Raw genomic sequence first — 20011 nt, forward strand, 5'->3', positions numbered from 1 at the left:
ACTATTAGATGTTCAATGTTTCTTTATAAAAAAATATTTTAAAAGGAATAGTTTCACCATTTTAAAACGAGAGTTCAGTTCACGTAAGAGGGTTAACCTTAAAAGGAGGGACAGTTTATTTAAAAAAAATTCTTACAATGAATCACTAATCACATGAAATATATAATAATCTTCAGAAATGATTTTGTCAAAGCAACAAAATAACTAGGGCTACTCGCTCTCACAATGAAACAATCACTCACAAAGACAAGGGGAACAGAGGGAACACTTATACACATACTAATTAGGGGAATGAGCACCAGGTGTGTGTGTGATTGACAAGACAAGACATGACAAGTAGAGTGATGAGAATGGGATCGGCAGTAGCTAGTAAGCCGGTGACGACGAACGCCGAAACCTGCCCGAACAAGGAGGGGAGGCAGCCTTGGCGGAAGTCGTGACACATTCTTTATGTTTTATGGATGGATACATGTCGTAAGAGTTATTCCCCTTCATTCATCTGTCATTGGGAGGTTTACCGTACGGCGATAGTTTGACTCTGCAGGACATCCTGCATATGATAACAACGCATGACTGTAAGTCGCTTTGGATAAAAGCGTCTGCTAAATGGCATATTATTATTATTATTATCTGCTTCTTCACTCAGACATTGGCTGAGCCGAGTGAGACATCCTGGACCTGGGTGCGTCCCAAATGACACCCTATTTCCTTTATGGTGCACTACTTTTGACCAGGGCCTATATGGCTATATAAGGGTAAAGGGTGCCATGTGGGATACATCCCTAGGCCTACAGAAATCAGATGTACTCAAAACGCAAGCCACATCCGGTGTGATGTGTGATTGGAAGCATTTAAGTCAGCGATTCCATGAAATAGCCCCAAGTGTTCTGAGTGAAACATGTAACACCAGGTTGTTTACAGAGATGACATGATTCTCTTCAAACAACATTAGTGGATCATATTAGGTCATAGAGGGAAAATGAGGAGTGAACAAAAGATTCATTAACTTTCAACACGTGTGTGTGTGTGTGTGTGTGTGTGTGTGTGTGTGTGTGTGTGTGGTGTGTGTGTGTGTGTGTGTGTGTGTGAGAGAGAGAGAGAGAGCGTGTGTGTGTGTGTGTGTGTGTGTGTGTGTGTGTGTGTGTGTGTGTGTGTGTGAGAGAGAGAGAGAGAGCGTGTGTGTGCGTGCGTGCACGACCATCACATTGACCTATTCATCCCAGACAGATAGACCCATGAAGGGGAGAGGCAGAGTGCACCGCACCAGGGCAGGTGGAGAGAGGACAACTATCGTGAAATGAGTTGCAGCCCTTGATGTTTATTTAACTGTGGGTGGAAAGGTAGAGAAAACAGCCTTAGTTTCTATCAGTCTACGTCAGGACCTTCAGGGCGGTCTCCCTTGGTGGCCCTGTATATATGTCTGTACCTCTGTCTCTGAGCTAAACCTACAACACAACACCAGCAGAGAGAAACACTGATCTATTATCCTACTGTACCTCTGTCAGCTGACACAACTCTATTATTACAAGGATGCAGGCAGAGGAGTACAACCACAGAGGTAAGCTTGGCTTCTTCTTTATATAGTGTAGAGTAAAGCTTATACCATGTATTTAGATTGTAGGTAGTTATTGTAGCTAGGTAGATGGTTGGTATTGTAGGTAGGTAGATGGTTGGTATTGTAGGTAGGTATTGTAGGTAGGTAGATGGTTGGTATTGTAGGTAGGTAGATGGTTGGTATTGTAGGTAGGTAGATGGTTGGTATTGTAGGTAGTTATTGTAGGTGGTTGGTATTGTAGGTAGTTATTGTAGCTAGTTAGTGGTTGGTATTGTAGGTAGTTATTGTAGGTAGGTAAATGGTTGGTATTGTAGGTAGTTATTGTAGGTAGGTAAATGGTTGGTATTGTAGGTAGTTATTGTAGGTAGGTAAATGGTTGGTATTGTAGGTAGTTATTGTAGGTAGGTAGATGGTTGGTATTGTAGGTAGTTATTGTAGGTGGGTAGATGGTTGGTATTGTAGGTAGGTAGATGGTTGGTATTGTAGGTAGTTATTGTAGCTAGGTAGATGGTTGGTATTGTAGGTAGTTATTGTAGGTAGGTAGATGGTTGGTATTGTAGGTAGTTATTGTAGGTGGGTAGATGGTTGGTATTGTAGCTAGGTAGATGGTTGGTATTGTAGGTAGGTATTGTAGGTAGGTAGATGGTTGGTATTGTAGGTAGTTATTGTAGCTAGGTAGATGGTTGGTATTGTAGGTAGTTATTGTAGGTGGGTAGATGGTTGGTATTGTAGGTAGTTATTGTAGGTAGGTAGATGGTTGGTACTGTAGGTAGTTATTGTAGGTAGGTAGATGGTTGGTATTGTAGGTAGTTATTGTAGCTAGGTAGATGGTTGGTATTGTAGGTAGTTATTGTAGGTGGGTAGATGGTTGGTATTGTAGGTAGTTATTGTAGGTGGGTAGATGGTTGGTATTGTAGGTAGTTATTGTAGCTAGGTAGATGGTTGGTATTGTAGGTAGTTATTGTAGGTAGGGAGATGGTTGGTATTGTAGGTAGTTATTGTAGGTAGGTAGATGGTTGGTATTGTAGGTAGTTATTGTAGGTGGGTAGATGGTTGGTATTGTAGGTAGTTATTGTAGGTAGGTAGATGGTTGGTATTGTAGGTAGTTATTGTAGGTAGGTAGATGGTTGGTATTGTAGGTAGTTATTGTAGGTAGGTAGATGGTTGGTATTGTAGATAGTTATTGTAGGTGTTGTAATTGTTATTACTACCACAACTGCTACTAATATAGTGAGACAGGTGGGGTTTTATTTGCTTGTGGGTTAGAGAGCAGGTGTAGAGGGCGGCAGGTAGCCTAGCGGTTAAGAGCGTTGGGCCAGTAACTGAAAGGTCGCTGGATTGAATCCCCGAGCCGACTAGGTGAAATAATCTGTTGATGTGCCCTTGAGCAAGACACTTAACCCAAATTGCTCCTGTAAATTGCTCTGGATAAGAGTGTCTGCTAAATGACTAAAATGTAAATGAGTGGTAGGGTGGATCACCAGTCTCTCAAAAGGGATTGAAAGAGGGAGACAGCACAGTTAAAGCACAACTTTGACAGAAAGAGGGCTGGTTTCCTAGATTAGTCCTAGACTATAACACACTTTCTATGGGGAATCACCATTGAGAATGATTTTAGTCCAGGAGCAGCCTAATCTTAATTAATCTGTACCAGAGAGTGTAACGGTAACCTGTCTGTTGTGTTTTATACCCTGAAAAAGGCATCATGCCAAAACACAGTGATTTAAATAATCCGAAATCTATTTCCATTGATCTCAAACAGTGGCTGAACATGGTTTGTGATTGACATCCTATATAATATAATATGATATCTAATATTGTGTAATCTGACTGTTGTGTGTTATTCCTCGTCCAGGTAAGGAGATGGTGGATTACATCACTAGGTACCTGACCACCATCAGAGAGAGGAGGGTGACCCCGGGCCCTGAGGTGAAGCCTGGCTATATGAGAGAGCTGCTGCCAGACAGCGCCCCCACTGACCCGGAGGACTGGGACTGTATCTTCAGGGACATAGAGAAGGTCATCATGCCTGGGGTACGTTACGTTCACACATTACATGTCAAGGACCTCAATAGCCAAGTGACTATGAGACGTTACCAGGACCATTGTGGGTCAAACATTAATTGTTCACTGTATCACTGTAACTTGTTGTAAGGATATTGGTGTGTGTGTGTGTGTGCGTGTGTGTGTGTGTGTGTGTGTGTGTGTGTGTGTGTGTGCGTGCGTGTGTGTGTGCGTGTGTGTGTGTGTGTGTGTGGATGTGTGTGTGTGTGTGTGTGTGTGTGTGTGTGTGTGTGTGTGCATGTGTGTGTGTTGGTCAGGTGGTCCACTGGCAGAGCCCCCACATGCATGCGTACTACCCAGCCTTGACCTCCTGGCCCTCCATGTTAGGAGACATGCTGGCTGATGCCATTAACAACATCGGATTCACCTGGGTAATTATCTTATCACGTCAAACGTTATTTACACTTTGTGTGGAACTACACAAAATTAACTCACTTAATTATCCCCCTAAAGTTTTGGTTTAAAGACATGAATATCATGTTTTTTTAAAGATATTTCCAGGGAGCACATTAACTGTGACATGAAGTTTGTGAGTTTGTTTCCCACATGAGCCGTGGGTTACTTTGGATACAAGCATCTGCTACAGAAAACTCCTGGAGGAAATCCTATAGTAGTGTGATATTCTAATCTAATGATGAATTATTTATGATAGAATAACATGATGTTGTTGTGTCGTTTCCAGGCCTCCAGCCCGGCGTGTACAGAGCTGGAGATGAACGTGATGGACTGGTTGTGTAAAGCCCTGGGTCTTCCCTCCTTCTTCCTCCACCACCACCCAGACAGCACCGGGGGAGGCATACTGCAGGTAGGAAAGATACACCTGACCATACTCACCTTTACAATACCAACTAGACAGCACCGGAGGAGGCAGGTAGACATGTACTCTCACAGCACCACCTAGTGGTGAATGGGAATACCATCCTCTACGCTCCTCTCTGACCACCGTGAATTAGAGAACCCTGGTGTTTAATTTCACATGAACACAACATATTAACATATTCATCTTTCTCTCTTTCTTCCTCCCTCTCTCCCCTCATCCCTCTCTCCCATCATCCCTCTCTCCTCTCATAGCACAGTAAATAATTTCAATTTACCTCAATGTAATGCCTTTCTCTCTCCCTCCCTCTCTCCTCCCTTCCCCTCCTCCCTCCCTCCTCTCTCCCCGCATCCCTCTCTCCCCGCATCCCTCTCTCCTCCCTTTCTTCCCTCCCTCCCGCATCCCTCTCTCCCGCATCCCTCTCTCCTCCCTTCCTTCCCTCCCCTCTCTCCCGCATCCCTCTCTCCTCCCTTCCTTCCTCACCCCTCTCTCCCCGCATCCCTCTCTCCTCCCTTTCTTCCCTCCCTCCCTCCCCTCTCCCCGCATCCCTCTCTCCTCCATTTCTTCCCTCCCTCCCTCCCCTCTCCCCGCATCCCTCTCTCCCCGCATCCCTCTCTCCTCCCTTTCTTCCCTCCCTCCCTCCCCTCTCTCCCCGCATCCCTCTCTCCTCCCTTTCTTCCCTCCCTACCTCCCCTCTCCCTACCCCCCTCTCCCCCCGCATCCCTTTCTCCTCCCTTTCTTCTCTCCCTCCCTCCCCTCTCTCCCCGCATCCCTCTCTCCCCGTAACCCTCTTTCTTCCCTCCCTCCCTCCCCTCTCCCCGCATCCCTCTCTCCCGCATCCCTCTCTCCCCGCATCCCCCTCTCCCCGCATCCCTCTCTCCTCCCTTCCTTCCCTCCCTTCCTTCCCTCCCTCCCTCCCTCCCTCCCCTCTCTCCCCGCATCCCTCTCTCCCCGCATCCCTCTCTCCTCTCAGAGCACAGTGAGTGAGAGTAGTCTGGTAGCTCTGCTGGCTGCCAGGAAGGCCAGGATCCAGCAGCTGAAGAGGACAGAGGTGGCAGACAGAGACCTGGACGACTCAGTGGTCAACTCCAGACTGGTGGCCTATGCATCAGACCAGGTCAAGATGGGATGGGTTAGGGACCCACACACACACACACATATGCAACGTTTGCAAACATTTACTGTACGCATGCACCTGCACACGCACAAACAAACAGTGAGTACTGCATAATGAGAGATTGACTCTCCGTCTGTCTGTCCGTCTGTCTGTCTGTCTGTCTGCCCACCTATATGTCTGTCCGTCCGTCCGTCCGTTTGTCCGTCCATCTGTCTGTCTACTCTCGGCCTCCATCAGGCTCACTCCTCAGTGGAGAAGGCAGGTCAGATCTCCCTGGTGAAGATCAGGTTCCTCCCTACAGATGACCACTTCTCCCTGAGAGGAGACACTCTGAAACAGGCCATCCAGGAGGACAGGAGGAGAGGACTAGTACCTGTCATGGTAGGTCATGGTAGGGTATATTAGGGGGTGGTAGGTCATGGTAGGGTATATTAGGGAGTGGTAGGTCATGGTAGGGTATATTAGGGTATGGTAGGTCATGGTAGGGTATATTAGGAGGTGGTAGGTCATGGTAGGGTATATTAGGGGATGGTAGGTCATTGTAGGGTATACTAGGGGATGGTAGGTCATGGTAGGGTATATTAGGGAGTGGTAGGTCATGGTAGGGTATATTAGGGTATGGTAGGTCATGGTAGGGTATATTAGGAGGTGGTAGGTCATGGTAGGGTATATTAGGGGATGGTAGGTCATGGTAGGGTATATTAGGGAGTGGTAGGTCATGGTAGGGTATATTAGGGTATGGTAGGTCATGGTAGGGTATATTAGGGAGTGGTAGGTCATGGTAGAGTATATTAGTGTATGGTAGGTCATGGTAGGGTATATTAGGAGGTGGTAGGTCATGGTAGGGTATATTAGGGTATGGTAGGTCATGGTAGGGTATATTAGGGGATGGTAGGTCATTGTAGGGTATACTAGGGGATGGTAGGTCATGGTAGGGTATATTAGGGAGTGGTAGGTCATGGTAGAGTATATTAGTGTATGGTAGGTCATGGTAGGGTATATTAGGAGGTGGTAGGTCATGGTAGGGTATATTAGGGTATGGTAGGTCATGGTAGGGTATATTAGGGGATGGTAGGTCATTGTAGGGTATACTAGGGGATGGTAGGTCATGGTAGGGTATATTAGGGTATGGTAGGTCATGGTAGGGTATATTAGGGGATGGTAGGTCATTGTAGGGTATACTAGGGGATGGTAGGTCATGGTAGGGTATACTAGGGGATGGTAGGTCATGGTAGGGTATATAAGGGGTGGTAGGTCATGGTAGGGTATATTAGGGGGTGGTAGGTCATGGTAGAGTATATAATGGGGTGGTAGGTCATGGTAGAGTATATTAGTGTATGGTAGGTCATGATAGGGTATATAATGGGGTGGTAGGTTATGGTAGGGTATATTAGGGGGTGGTAGGTCATGGTAGAGTATATAAGAGGGTGGTAGGTCATGGTAGGGTATATTAGGAGACAGTAGGTCATGGTAGGGTATATTAGGGGGTGGTAGGTCATGGTAGGGTACATTACAGGGTGGTAGGTTATGGTAGGGTATATTAGGGGGTGGTAGGTCATGATAGGGTATATAATGGGGTGGTAGGTTATGGTAGGGTATATTAGGGGGTGGTAGGTCATGGTAGGGTATATTAGGGGGTGGTAGGTTATGGTAGGGTATATTAGGAGACAGTAGGTCATGGTAGGGTTCATAAGGGGGTGGTAGGTCATGGTAGGGTACATTACAGGGTGGTAGGTTATGGTAGGGTATATTAGGAGATATTAGGTCAATGTTAGGGTATATAAGGGGTTGGTAGGTCATTGTAGAGTATATAAGGGGGTGGTAGGTCATGGTAGGGTATATTAGGGGGTTGTAGGTCATGGTAGGGTATATTTGGGGGTGGTAGGTCATTCATGGTAGGAGACACTCTGAGACAGGAGGACAGGAGGACAGGAGGAGAGGAGGACAGGAAGACAGGAGGACAGGAGGACAGGAGGAGAGGACTGGTGGCTGTAAGGGTAGGGGACACAACATTAGAATGCTGTAATACTGAGATATTGTAAGGTTTTACTGACAGTAGAGCTCATAGGTTGTTTTAGCCTCCTAATTTGAATGACCTCTGAACGTGAACAGTTGTAACCAAGATTGTAACCAAGGCTGTAACCAAGGCTGTAACCAAACAAATGATCATGTTTGTTTGGTTGGTTGTTTCAGCTGTTTGCCACTCTGGGGACCACGGGGGTGTGTGCCTTTGACAACCTGTCAGAGCTGGGACCAGTGTGTACGTCTGCATCTCTAACCTCTCATTATTACACACACCTGTATGACACACAACATGCATGACACATAACATGTATGACATATAACATGTATGACATATTACCTATGTATGACCTTGGAGAATCTCAGGGTCCTGGGTCCATATTCATAAAGTGTCTCAGAGTAAAGAGCGCTGGTCTAGGATCAGTTTGACCTTTTAGATCATAATGAATAATATTTAATGAACAGGGGGGACCTGATCCGAGATCAGTACTCCAACTCTGAGACGTTACTCCCGCAAGGCTACTTTATACTTAGTCTGAGACGCTGTATGAATACAGATAAGGGTCGCAGGTTCAAGTTCCACTCGGACTCCCACCGCCCCCAGATTCTCTGCAAAACTTGTTTTGTATTCCTCCCCCTGCCTGGCCTAGGTGCAGAGGAAGGTCTGTGGCTGCATGTGGACGCGGCGTACGCTGGCTCAGCGTTCTTCTGCCCTGAGCTGAGAGGTCCTCTGGAGGGCATAGAGTACGCTGACTCCTTCGTGTTCAACCCCTCCAAATGGATGATGGTCCACTTCGACTGCACCGCCTTCTGGTGAGAGAGAGGGGAGGGAGAGAGGGAGGGAGGGAGGGAGGGAGGGAGGGAGTGAGGGAGGGAGGGAGGGAGGGAGGGAGGGAGGGAGGGAGGGAGGGAGGGAGGGAGAGAGAGAGGAAGGGGAGGGAGGGAGGGAGGGAGGGAGGAATATTTAAAATAATTTCTTAATTAATAAACATTATTTCAAAGACCGCCGAAAATCCGGTGTTTCTATGTCCAACGGTTTTGTTATATTGGGATGCAAACTCAAAATGTAATACATTTCAACTCTATATCTGACATGGTACAGGTGTCTTCTTTTTTTAAGCCCATAACCATGTGTGTGAGGTGTATACTTTTGTTCCAAAGACTACCAAGAATCACTCTGTGTGACCCTGATTTAGCCCACTGCAGTAAAAGGTTTTAAAAAGAGAGAGGGGGGTAGAGAGGAGCTATGACCACCCTTAAGGGCTTTCCAGACACGAAGCGGCGGTGGAGTTGCCCATTCATTTTCAATGGAGCTATCCAGGCAGAGCAATCAGCGGTGCTCGTGCACGTGAAAGCCGCTCAGCCGAGGCAGAGAAAATAGGAATCTGCCCTATTTTGGCGAACTCCGCTCCACTCAACCCTGTTGGGACCTGTACGGCGGTCCCAACAGGGTGAAGGACGAGCTGGGGACAGAGAGAGATAGTAACGTGTTGTTTTTCTACGGCGGTCCCAACAGGGTGAAGGACGAGCTGGGGACAGAGAGAGATAGTAACGTGTTGTTTGTCTACGGCGGTCCCAACAGGGTGAAGGACAAGCTGGGGACAGAGAGAGATAGTAACGTGTTGTTTTTCTACGGCGGTCCCAACAGGGTGAAGGACGAGCTGGGGACAGAGAGAGATAGTAACGTGTTGTTTTTCTACGGCGGTCCCAACAGGGTGAAGGACGAGCTGGGGACAGAGAGAGATAGTAACGTGTTGTTTTTCTATGGCGGTCCCAACAGGGTGAAGGACGAGCTGGGGACAGAGAGAGATAGTAACGTGTTGTTTTAATACGGCGGTCCCAACAGGGTGAAGGACGAGCTGGGGACAGAGAGAGATAGTAACGTGTTGTTTTTCTACGGCGGTCCCAACAGGGTGAAGGACGAGCTGGGGACAGAGAGAGATAGTAACGTGTTGTTTTTCTACGGCGGTCCCAACAGGGTGAAGGACGAGCTGGGGACAGAGAGAGATAGTAACGTGTTGTTTTAATACGGCGGTCCCAACAGGGTGAAGGACGAGCTGGGGACAGAGAGAGATAGTAACGTGTTGTTTTAATACGGCGGTCCCAACAGGGTGAAGGACGAGCTGGGGACAGAGAGAGATAGTAACGTGTTGTTTTTCTACGGCGGTCCTAACAGGGTGAAGGATGAGCTGGGGACAGAGAGAGATAGTAACGTGTTGTTTTTCTACGGCGGTCCCAACAGGGTGAAGGACGAGCTGGGGACAGAGAGAGATAGTAACGTGTTGTTTTTCTACGGCGGTCCTAACAGGGTGAAGGACGAGCTGGGGACAGAGAGAGATAGTAACGTGTTGTTTTTCTACGGCGGTCCTAACAGGGTGAAGGACGAGCTGGGGACAGAGAGAGATAGTAACGTGTTGTTTTTCTACGGCGGTCCTAACAGGGTGAAGGACGAGCTGGGGACAGAGAGAGATAGTAACGTGTTGTTTTTCTACGGCGGTCCCAACAGGGTGAAGGACGAGCTGGGGACAGAGAGAGATAGTAACGTGTTGTTTTTCTACGGCGGTCCTAACAGGGTGAAGGACGAGCTGGGGACAGAGAGAGATAGTAACGTGTTGTTTTTCTACGGCGGTCCTAACAGGGTGAAGGACGAGCTGGGGACAGAGAGAGATAGAAACGTGTTGTTTTTCTACGGCGGTCCTAACAGGGTGAAGGACGAGCTGGGGACAGAGAGAGATAGTAACGTGTTGTTTTTCTACGGCGGTCCCAACAGGGTGAAGGACGAGCTGGGGACAGAGAGAGATAGTAACGTGTTGTTTTTCTACGGCGGTCCCAACAGGGTGAAGGACAAGTACAAGCTCCAGCAGACTTTCAGTGTCGACCCCGTCTACCTCAGACACGAAAACTCAGACGAAGCCACCGACTTCATGGTACAAACCACCTACATTTGACATTTTAGTCATTTAGAAGACGCTCTTATAATAATATGCCATTTAGCAGACGCTTTTATCCAAAGCGACTTACAGTCATGTGTGCATACATTTTTACGTATGGGTGGTCCCGGGGATTGAACCCACTACCCTGGCGTTACAAGCGCCATGCTCTACCAATTGAGCTACAGTGGACCACTTATCCAGAGTGCATACATTTTCGTACTTTCTTCATGCTGGTTTCCCTTGGGAATCGAACCCACAACCCTGGCGTTGCAAGCTCTATCATCTATACCTACCTACCAACTTGCAGACTTTATTTTTGAACAGTTACTTCACGGTCCACACTACATACTGTTTTTCTACTCCTGCCTTTAAACACAGATCTGGGACCAGCTTTACCCAAGTCCTAGCATTAGCCACTGCCGGGAAAGCATGCAACTCTTGAAACGGATCTTGATCTTGATTTTGAAACTGATCTTGATCTTAATATTACTATAGATGTTAATGTTGATCCTGCTCCACTGTGTCTGTCAGCATTGGCAGATCCCCCTGAGTCGACGGTTCCGCTCTCTGAAGCTGTGGTTCGTGATGCGCTCCTTCGGACTGAAGAACCTTCAGGGACACATCAGACACGTATGTAACCTACCTACCTACCTACCTACCTACCTGCCTGCCTGCCTACCTGCCTGCCTGCCTGCCTGCCTGCCTGCCTGCCTGCCTGCCTGCCTGCCTGCCTGCCTGCCTGCCTGCCTGCCTGCCTGCCTGCCTGCCTGCCTGCCTGTCTGTCTGTCTGTCTGTCTGTCTGTCTGTCTGTCTGTCTGTCTGTCTGTCTGTCTGTCTGTCTCTGCCTGCCTGCCTGCCTGCCTGCCTGCCTGCCTGCCTGCCTGCCTGCCTGCCTGCCTGCCTGCCTGTCTGTCTGTCTGTCTGTCTGTCTGTCTGTCTGTCTCTGCCTGTCTGCCTGTATGTCTGTCTGTCTGTCTGTCTCTCTGTCTGCCTGCCTGCCTGTCTGTCTGCCTGCCTGTTTCTTTCTCCCTCTGTAATGTGAGATGCTGCATTCCAGTGACTGACCACTACTCTGTAATGTGAGATGCTGCATTCCAGTGACTGACCCCTGCTCTGTAATGTGAGATGCTGCATTCCAGTGACTGACCACTACTCTGTAATGTGAGATGCTGCATTCCAGTGACTGACCCCTGCTCTGTAATGTGAGATGCTGCATTCCAGTGACTGACCCCTACTCTGTAATGTGAGATGCTGCATTACAGTGACTGACCACTACTCTGTAATGTGAGATGCTGCATTCCAGTGACTGACCCCTGCTCTGTAATGTGAGATGCTGCATTCCAGTGACTGACCCCTGCTCTGTAATGTGAGATGCTGTATTACAGTGACTGACCACTACTCTGTAATGTGAGATGCTCCATTCCAGTGACTGACCCCTACTCTGTAATGTGAGATGCTCCATTCCAGTGACTGACCCCTGCTCTGTAATGTGAGATGCTGCATTCCAGTGACTGACCCCTGCTCTGTAATGTGAGATGCTGCATTACAGTGACTGACCACTACTCTGTAATGTGAGATGCTGCATTCCAGTGACTGACCCCTGCTCTGTAATGTGAGATGCTGCATTACAGTGACTGACCCCTGCTCTGTAATGTGAGATGCTGCATTCCAGTGACTGACCCCTGCTCTGTAATGTGAGATGCTGCATTACAGTGACTGACCCCTGCTCTGTAATGTGAGATGCTCCATTCCAGTGACTGACCCCTGCTCTGTAATGTGAGATGCTCCATTACAGTGACTGACCCCTGCTCTGTAATGTGAGATGCTGCATTCCAGTGACTGACCCCTGCTCTGTAATGTGAGATGCTGCATTCCAGTGACTGACCCCTGCTCTGTAATGTGAGATGCTGCATTCCAGTGACTGACCCCTACTCTGTAATGTGAGATGCTGCATTCCAGTGACTGACCCCTGCTCTGTAATGTGAGATGCTGCATTACAGTGACTGACCCCTGCTCTGTAATGTGAGATGCTGCATTCCAGTGACTGACCCCTGCTCTGTAATGTGAGATGCTGCATTACAGTGACTGACCCCTGCTCTGTAATGTGAGATGCTCCATTCCAGTGACTGACCACTACTCTGTAATGTGAGATGCTGCATTCCAGTGACTGACCCCTGCTCTGTAATGTGAGATGCTGCATTCCAGTGACTGAACCCTGCTCTGTAATGTGAGATGCTGCATTACAGTGACTGACCCCTGCTCTGTAATGTGAGATGCTGCATTCCAGTGACTGACCCCTGCTCTGTAATGTGAGATGCTGCATTCCAGTGACTGACCCCTGCTCTGTAATGTGAGATGCTGCATTACAGTGACTGACCCCTGCTCTGTAATGTGAGATGCTGCATTCCAGTGACTGACCCCTGCTCTGTAATGTGAGATGCTGCATTCCAGTGACTGACCCCTGCTCTGTAATGTGAGATGCTGCATTACAGTGACTGACCCCTGCTCTGTAATGTGAGATGCTCCATTCCAGTGACTGACCCCTGCTCTGTAATGTGAGATGCTGCATTCCAGTGACTGACCCCTGCTCTGTAATGTGAGATGCTCCATTCCAGTGACTGACCCCTACTCTGTAATGTGAGATGCTGCATTCCAGTGACTGAACCCTACTCTGTGTTTTCAGGGTGTAGAGATGGCACTGACCCCTGCTCTGTGTTTTCAGGGTGTAGAGATGGCTAAGCTACTGGAGTCCCTGGTTAGATGTGACCCTAACTTTGACCTGCCTGCTGAGAGACACCTTGGCTTGGTGGTGTTCTGTCTCAAGGTATGTGGCCTATACTTGTATTGTAAAGTTGTATTGTGTTGCATTGTATTGTATTGTGTTGTATTGTATTGTGTTGTGTTGTGTTGTGTTGTATTGTATTGTAAAGTTGTGTTGTGTTGTGTTCTGTTGTATTGTGTTGTGTTATATTGTGTTATTTTGTGTTGTGTTGTATTGTAAAGTTGTGTTGTGTTGTATTGTGTTGTGTTGTATTGTAAAGTTGTATTGTGTTGTGTTGCATTGTGTTGTGTTGTATTGTAAAGTTCTGTTGTGTTGTATTGTGTTGTGTCATATACTGTACATCTCCCATTGAGGAACATGTGAACAGGATTCACCATCCCACACAGAAAACAGTATAGAGATAGGTTTCTACAACATCCACATACAGTGAGGGAAGAAAGTATTTGATCCCCTGCTGATGTTGTACGTTTGCCCACTGACAAAGACATGATCAGTCTATAATTTTAATGGTAGGTTTATTTGAACAGTGAGAGACAGAATAACAACAAAAAAATCCAGAAAAATGCATGTCAAAAATGTTATGAATTGATTTGTATTTTAATGAGGGAAATAAGTATTTGACCCCTCTGCAAAACATGATTTAGTATTTGGTGGCAAAACCCTTGTTGGCAATCACAGAGGTCAGACGTTTCTTGTAGTTGGCCACCAGGTTTGCACACATCTCAGGAGGGATTTTGTTCCACTCCTCTTTGCAGATCTTCTCCAAGTCAGTAAGGTTTCGAGGCTGACATTTGGCAACTCTAACCTTCAGCTCCCTCCACAGATTTTCTATGGGATTAAGGTCTGGAGACTGGCTAGGCCACTCCAGGACCTTAATGTGCTTCTTCTTGAGCCACTCCTTTGTTGCCTTGGGCGTGTGTTTTGGGTCATTGTCATGCTGGAATACCCATCCACGACCCATTTTCAATGCCCTGGCTGAGGGAAGGAGGTTCTCACTCAAGATTTGACGGTACATAGCCCCGTCCATCGTCCCTTTGATGCTGTGAAGTTGTCCTGTCCCCTTAGCAGAAAAACACCCCCAAAGCATAATGTTTCCACCTCCATGTTTGACGGTGGGGATGGTGTTCTTGGGGTCATAGGCAGCATTCCTCCTCCTCCAAACACGGCGAGTTGAGTTGATGCCAAAGAGCTCGATTTTGGTCTCATCTGACCACAACACTTTCACCCAGTTCTCCTCTGAATCATTCAGATGTTCATTGGCAAACTTCAGACGGCCCTGTATATGTGCTTTCTTGGGCAGGGGGACCTTCCGGGCGCTGCAGGATTTCAGTCCTTCACGGCGTAGTGTGTTACCAATTGTTTTCTTGGTGACTATGGTCCCAGCTGCCTTGAGATCATTGACAAGATCCTCCCGTGTAGTTCTGGGCTGATTCATCACCGTTCTCATGATCATTGCAACTCCACAAGGTGAGATCTTGCATGGAGCCCCAGGCTGAGGGAGATTGACAGTTCTTTTGTGTTTCTTCCATTTGCGAATAATCGCACCAACTGTTGTCATCTTCTCACCAAGCTGCTTGGCGATGGTCTTGTAGCCCATTCCAGCCTTGTGTAGGTCTACAGTCTTGTCCCTGACATCCTTGGAGAGCTCTTTGGTCTTGGCCATGGTGGAGAGTTGGGAATCTGATTGATTGATTGCTTCTGTGGACAGGTGTTTTTTATACAGGTAACAAACTGAGATTAGGAGCACTCTCTTTAAGAGTGTGCTCCTAATCTCAGTTTGTTACCTGTATAAAAGACACCTGGGAGCCAGAAATCTTTCTGATTGAGAGGGGGTCAAATACTTATTTCCCTCATTAAAATGCAAATCGATTTATAACATTTTTGACATGCGTTTTTCGGGATTTTGTTGTTGTTATTCTGTCTCTCACTGTTCGAATAAACCTACCATTAAAATTATATACTGATCATTTCTTTGTCAGTGGGCAAACGTACAAAATCAGCAGGGGATCAAATACTTTCTTCCCTCACTGTAGCTGGTTCTTATGTCATGGTTACCTGTCAACATACTGTATAGTTCAGACGCCAGTCTATTGCTCTGAGCTGGATAATGATTGACAGGTTCTTCTTGTTCATGGCAATATACAGCTTAGAGATCAACCGCTATCACAGCCAGGAGTTCGAAGGTCAAAGGTCAGCCATTGTCTGTGTGAGCCTGTGAGGTAACAGGTATGTGTGTGACTCCTTCACGTGGAAAACCCAACTCTAAGGCTGGGATTCAATCTGATCACGCTCTTTCGACAATGCTCCATTTAAAGGTAATTTCCGATTGAGCCTACATATGCAGCGTTTACCGTGAATGAGGTCTCCGCTAATGTGGGAACATTGTCTCCAACCTGATTGGATTTAATCCTGGCCTAAGTATTGAACCCAACTCTAACCTGATTGGATTGAATCCTGGCAAAATAATTTAATCCAACTCTAACCTGATTGGATTGAATCCCGGCCTAAGTATTGAACCCAACTCCAACCTGGTTGGTTTGAATCCCGGCCTAAGTATTGAACACAACTCCAACATGATTGGATTGAATCCCGGCCTATGTATTGAACACAACTCCAACATGATTGGATTGAATCCCAGCCTAAGTATTGAACCCAACTCCAACCTGATTGAATTGAATCCTGGTCTAAGTATTGAGTCCAACTCCAACCTGACTAGATTGAATCCCGGCCTAAGTATTGAACCCAACTCTAAACATTCAACAGAAGTTAAGGGTGTATTCAAAACTCACCTTTTATTGACTTCTACAGAGTAAATCCATAGCAGAACAACGTTGAGTCCTGTTACCTTCCTCAGGCTACATTCAGGGAACCATTTTATTTTTTCCTTCCTTACACACTAAGTCTCAGGGTCTCTTGTCATTGTCGAAATGTCGAGAGGTTCTCGAGAGACAATAGTGTGTAAACTTGTGAAATTCTCACGTCTCGAGCGCTACCTCTGTAGGTCGCACATGACACTCACCCGACAGTTCCACCCGTCCAAGCAGGACGGTGTAAACAGAATTGTCTCGTTCAGCCCGACACTCCTACAGTATAAATGGTAATCACAGAGCAATGTTTTTAAATGTATAGACATTTTCCTAATATTTGAGACTTGTTTTATTGAGTTTTTAACTGAAATTGCAGTAACAGCCTGTTACATTCTGAAATTGTCGGAGTAGCTAACAGCTACACTGAGGCACATAGAACTATGGAAGCCCAACCCCCCGTCATCAAACATGTAAAATGGTTTGAGATAGTAGATCATACAAATAGGATATGTTTTTTCATTTGTAACAATGTGTGGAGATTTCAGAGGTTGCTCCACAGGTCCCAGAGTGTTGGGGGGGGGGGGGGGGGGGGGAATTGTTTTCCTGGGGCCCAGAGTTTTTCCTGATCTGGTAGGCTAACCTAACCAACTCAGGACCTTAGTTGTAGCGTATGACATAGCAATAAATCAGCTGTAAATAAATTTTAAAAAACGGTTTTGGGAGCAGATTATTTTTCTAATCAGGTCCAGTGATGTAGTGGTAAAGAAAATGGGTGGGTAAACTGATCGCCAGTCAGCTATCTGATCAATGTAAACTGATCGCCGGTCTGCTATTTGATCAATGTAAACTGATCGCCGGTCAGCTATCTGATCAATGTAAACTGATCGCCGGTCAGCTATCTGATCAATGTAAACTGATCGCCGGTCAGCTATCTGATCAATGTAAACTGATCGCCGGTCAGCTATCTGATCAATGTAAACTGATCGCCGGTCAGCTATCTGATCAATGTAAACTGATCGCCGGTCACAGTGAAAAAACGTAATGCTCCCTATACTTTTAATGCATTTTTCCGCAAAAGGTGGGTAAACTGTTGGGCAACTAAGGTAGACTGCATTTACTTGCCTGTTGTACCCTCCACTACACCACTGGTCAGGTCATGTGTTGTTTTACCTCCTGGAAAAACTCCTGGCCCGAGGTAGGATGAAAACATTAAAACCCTGTCAAACTGCAGAGACCTTGTACCTGTTCATATGGATTCTATTTGAAAACTAAACTAACAGGGGTGGTCCTTTACGCAGAAAAAGAGACAGCAACTGCGATTGGACAATAGAACTAACAGGGCGGAGCTTGCTGTATGCAGGGTTGCATCGTTAGGCCTTTGCATCTGTAATTAAAGGTATACTCATACAGTATGTCATCACTATTAATGTTGATTGATTAATTCCAGTCAATCATTTTGGATTAAAAAGGCCTAGGTAGCCTAGCAACATGAAGTCTGAATATAAACCAAATTTGATTACATTCACATTTTCTCAGAACACGAATAAATGGGCCTATTTTATGTTATACATACAGAGCTTATTTACATATTATGTCAATTTAAATATTGTCGCACTGCCTCTCCTTAAACTTCCGTCAATGAGAAAAGGGCCAAACACAGGTGTCCCTCAACTGTCAAATCTATCTCTCTCTGCCTCCCCCCTCTCTCTCTGTCCCCCCCCCCCCTCTCTCTCTGCCTCCCCCCCCCCTCTCTCTCTGCCCCCCCCCTCTCTCTCTGCCTCCCCCCCCCTCTCTCTCTGCCTTCCCCCTCTCTCTCTGCCTCCCCCCCCACCCCCTCTCTCTCTGTCTCACCCCCCCCCTCCCCTCTCTCTCTGTCCCCCCCTCTCTCTCTGTCTCACCCCCCCCTCTCTCTCTGTCCCCCCCTCTCTCTGTCCCCCCCTCCCTCCCCTCCCCTCTCTCTCTGTCCCCCCCCCCCCCCCCTCTCTCTCTGTCCCCCCCCCCCCCCCCCCCCTCTCTCTCTGTTTCAGAAAGGGAATGCCCTGACTCAGGAGTTGCTACAGCGACTGACGCGGTCCGGCACCATGTACCTTGTCCCCGCCGACATCGACAGGAAACGCATCATCCGCTTCACCGTGACGTCACAGCTGACCACCTCAGATGACATCATCAGGGACTGGAATATCATTCGCAAAATGGCCACCGACCTTCTGTCCGAGGAGGCCGAGAAACAGGCGGTCAGTAAAATGGAGGAGCAGCAGTCTCCAGTCAGAAGAACTGTTAAGAATCTGTCAGAGACACACAGTGACTCAGGGTATCACACAACGGCAGCAGCGGAGGGCTTGGCTGCCTCTCTCATGACTAGGGAACCAAACGAGATTGAAAAGGCCATCAGTGACACAGAAGATGAGCCACTGAAAACACCCAAAGAGCTAGAGGCCGGCCAGACACAGACCAGCCCCAGGACAGGACCCAGAGAGCTAGAGGCCGGCCAGACACAGACCAGCCCCAGGACAGGACCCAGAGAGCTAGAGGTCGGCCAGACACAGACCAGCCCCAGGACAGGACCCAGAGAGCTAGAGGTCGGCCAGACACAGACCAGCCCCAGGACAGGACCCAGAGAGCTAGAGGCTGGCCAGACGACCAGCCCCAGGACAGGACCCAGAGAGCTAGGGACCGGCCAGACACAGACCAGCCCCAGGACAGGACCCAGAGAGCTAGAGGCCGGCCAGACACAGACCAGCCCCAGGACAGGACCCAGAGAGCTAGAGGCCGGCCAGACACAGACCAGCCCCAGGACAGGACCCAGAGAGCTAGAGGCCGGCCAGACACAGACCAGCCCCAGGACAGGACCCAGAGAGCTAGAGGCCGGCCAGACGACCAGCCCCAGGACAGGACCCAGAGAGCTAGGGACCGGCCAGACACAGACCAGCCCCAGAAAAGGACCCAGAGAGCTAGGGACCGGCCAGTTCCAGACCAGCCAGGACCCAGAGACAGGAGCCAGAGAGCTAGGGACCGGCCAGTTCCAGACCAGCCAGGACCCAGAGACAGGACCCAGAGAGCTAGGGACCGGCCAGTTCCAGACCAGCCAGGACCCAGAGACAGGAGCCAGAGACTGCCCTGAGGAGATCCCCTGTCCTCCTGCCTTCAGAGTTCAGAGGGTCCAACCACAGTTCTGGATGGATAAAGCAAAGGGCGGGTCTGAGAACAGGCCGAGGAGGACAGTACGCTCTCTGAGCTGCAGCAGTGAGCCCTTACCTGGCCCCATTGGGCCCCTGTTTGGCCATAACACTGACCCCCTCGCTAAGCCTCTCTCTAGCTCTATCACTGACTCCCAGCCTGGACAGAAAGACCCAGACCTCATCCACCCCCTAAAGGACACCCAGCTCAGGCCTCTCTCCTCCAGCCCCAGCACCTCAGGCCTCTTTCAGATCCCAGAGAGGCCTTCTCCAACCAGTTCGAACCAGCGGGTCCTGAGGAAGCTCACCAAGTTCTACAGCTTGCCCAGTTTCTGCCACCTGTGGGTGCAGTGTGGGCGCTACCAGGCGTGCTGCCCTGTCAGGGGACTTCAGATTGCCCCAAAGCCCTGGTCCTCCTCTGGGTGTAGGAGACTCAGCTGTTGGTCTTGTTCCTCTGTGACTAAAGCAGCTGCCACTAACTTTCCTGCTCTACTGTAGCCAGGGCTAGCTCCTGGGTTGTATTCATTAGGCCACACCGTAGCAAAATGTTTTGCAATGGAAAATGAAAATGAATGTTTCTTATTGTACAAGTTCAGGTAGTCCCACCTTGGTCCAATACGTTTTCTTCCATTTGGTGCCAGATACATACGACCCTGTAGTCTCCCTACCAAATATTTACCACAAACGTCTTTTTGTCATTTCAGGGTGTAGAGATGGCAGCGCTCTGAGGACTTTTAT

At 48.1% G+C, this 20011-nt stretch overlaps 1 protein-coding gene across 1 annotated transcript; it reads left to right on the plus strand.

Moving 5' to 3' along the window:
- Positions 1-1094: 1094 nt before the first annotated feature.
- Positions 1095-19771, plus strand: LOC311124490 (tyrosine decarboxylase-like; the record flags this gene model as incomplete). Its single annotated transcript, XM_084198629.1, has 12 exons — positions 1095-1558; positions 3411-3589; positions 3877-3990; positions 4302-4424; positions 5410-5553; positions 5791-5934; positions 7747-7813; positions 8226-8388; positions 10412-10502; positions 11040-11138; positions 13231-13332; positions 18125-19771. The coding sequence occupies exons 1-12, from the start codon at positions 1531-1533 to the stop codon at positions 19769-19771; spliced, it is 2901 nt and encodes a 966-aa protein (XP_084054755.1). The 5' UTR covers positions 1095-1530.
- Between the last annotated feature and the right edge of the window lie 240 nt (positions 19772-20011).

This window comes from Coregonus lavaretus (genome assembly GCF_964263955.1).
Source record: "Coregonus lavaretus genome assembly, contig: HAP1_SCAFFOLD_588, whole genome shotgun sequence".
NCBI lineage: Eukaryota > Metazoa > Chordata > Actinopteri > Salmoniformes > Salmonidae > Coregonus > Coregonus lavaretus.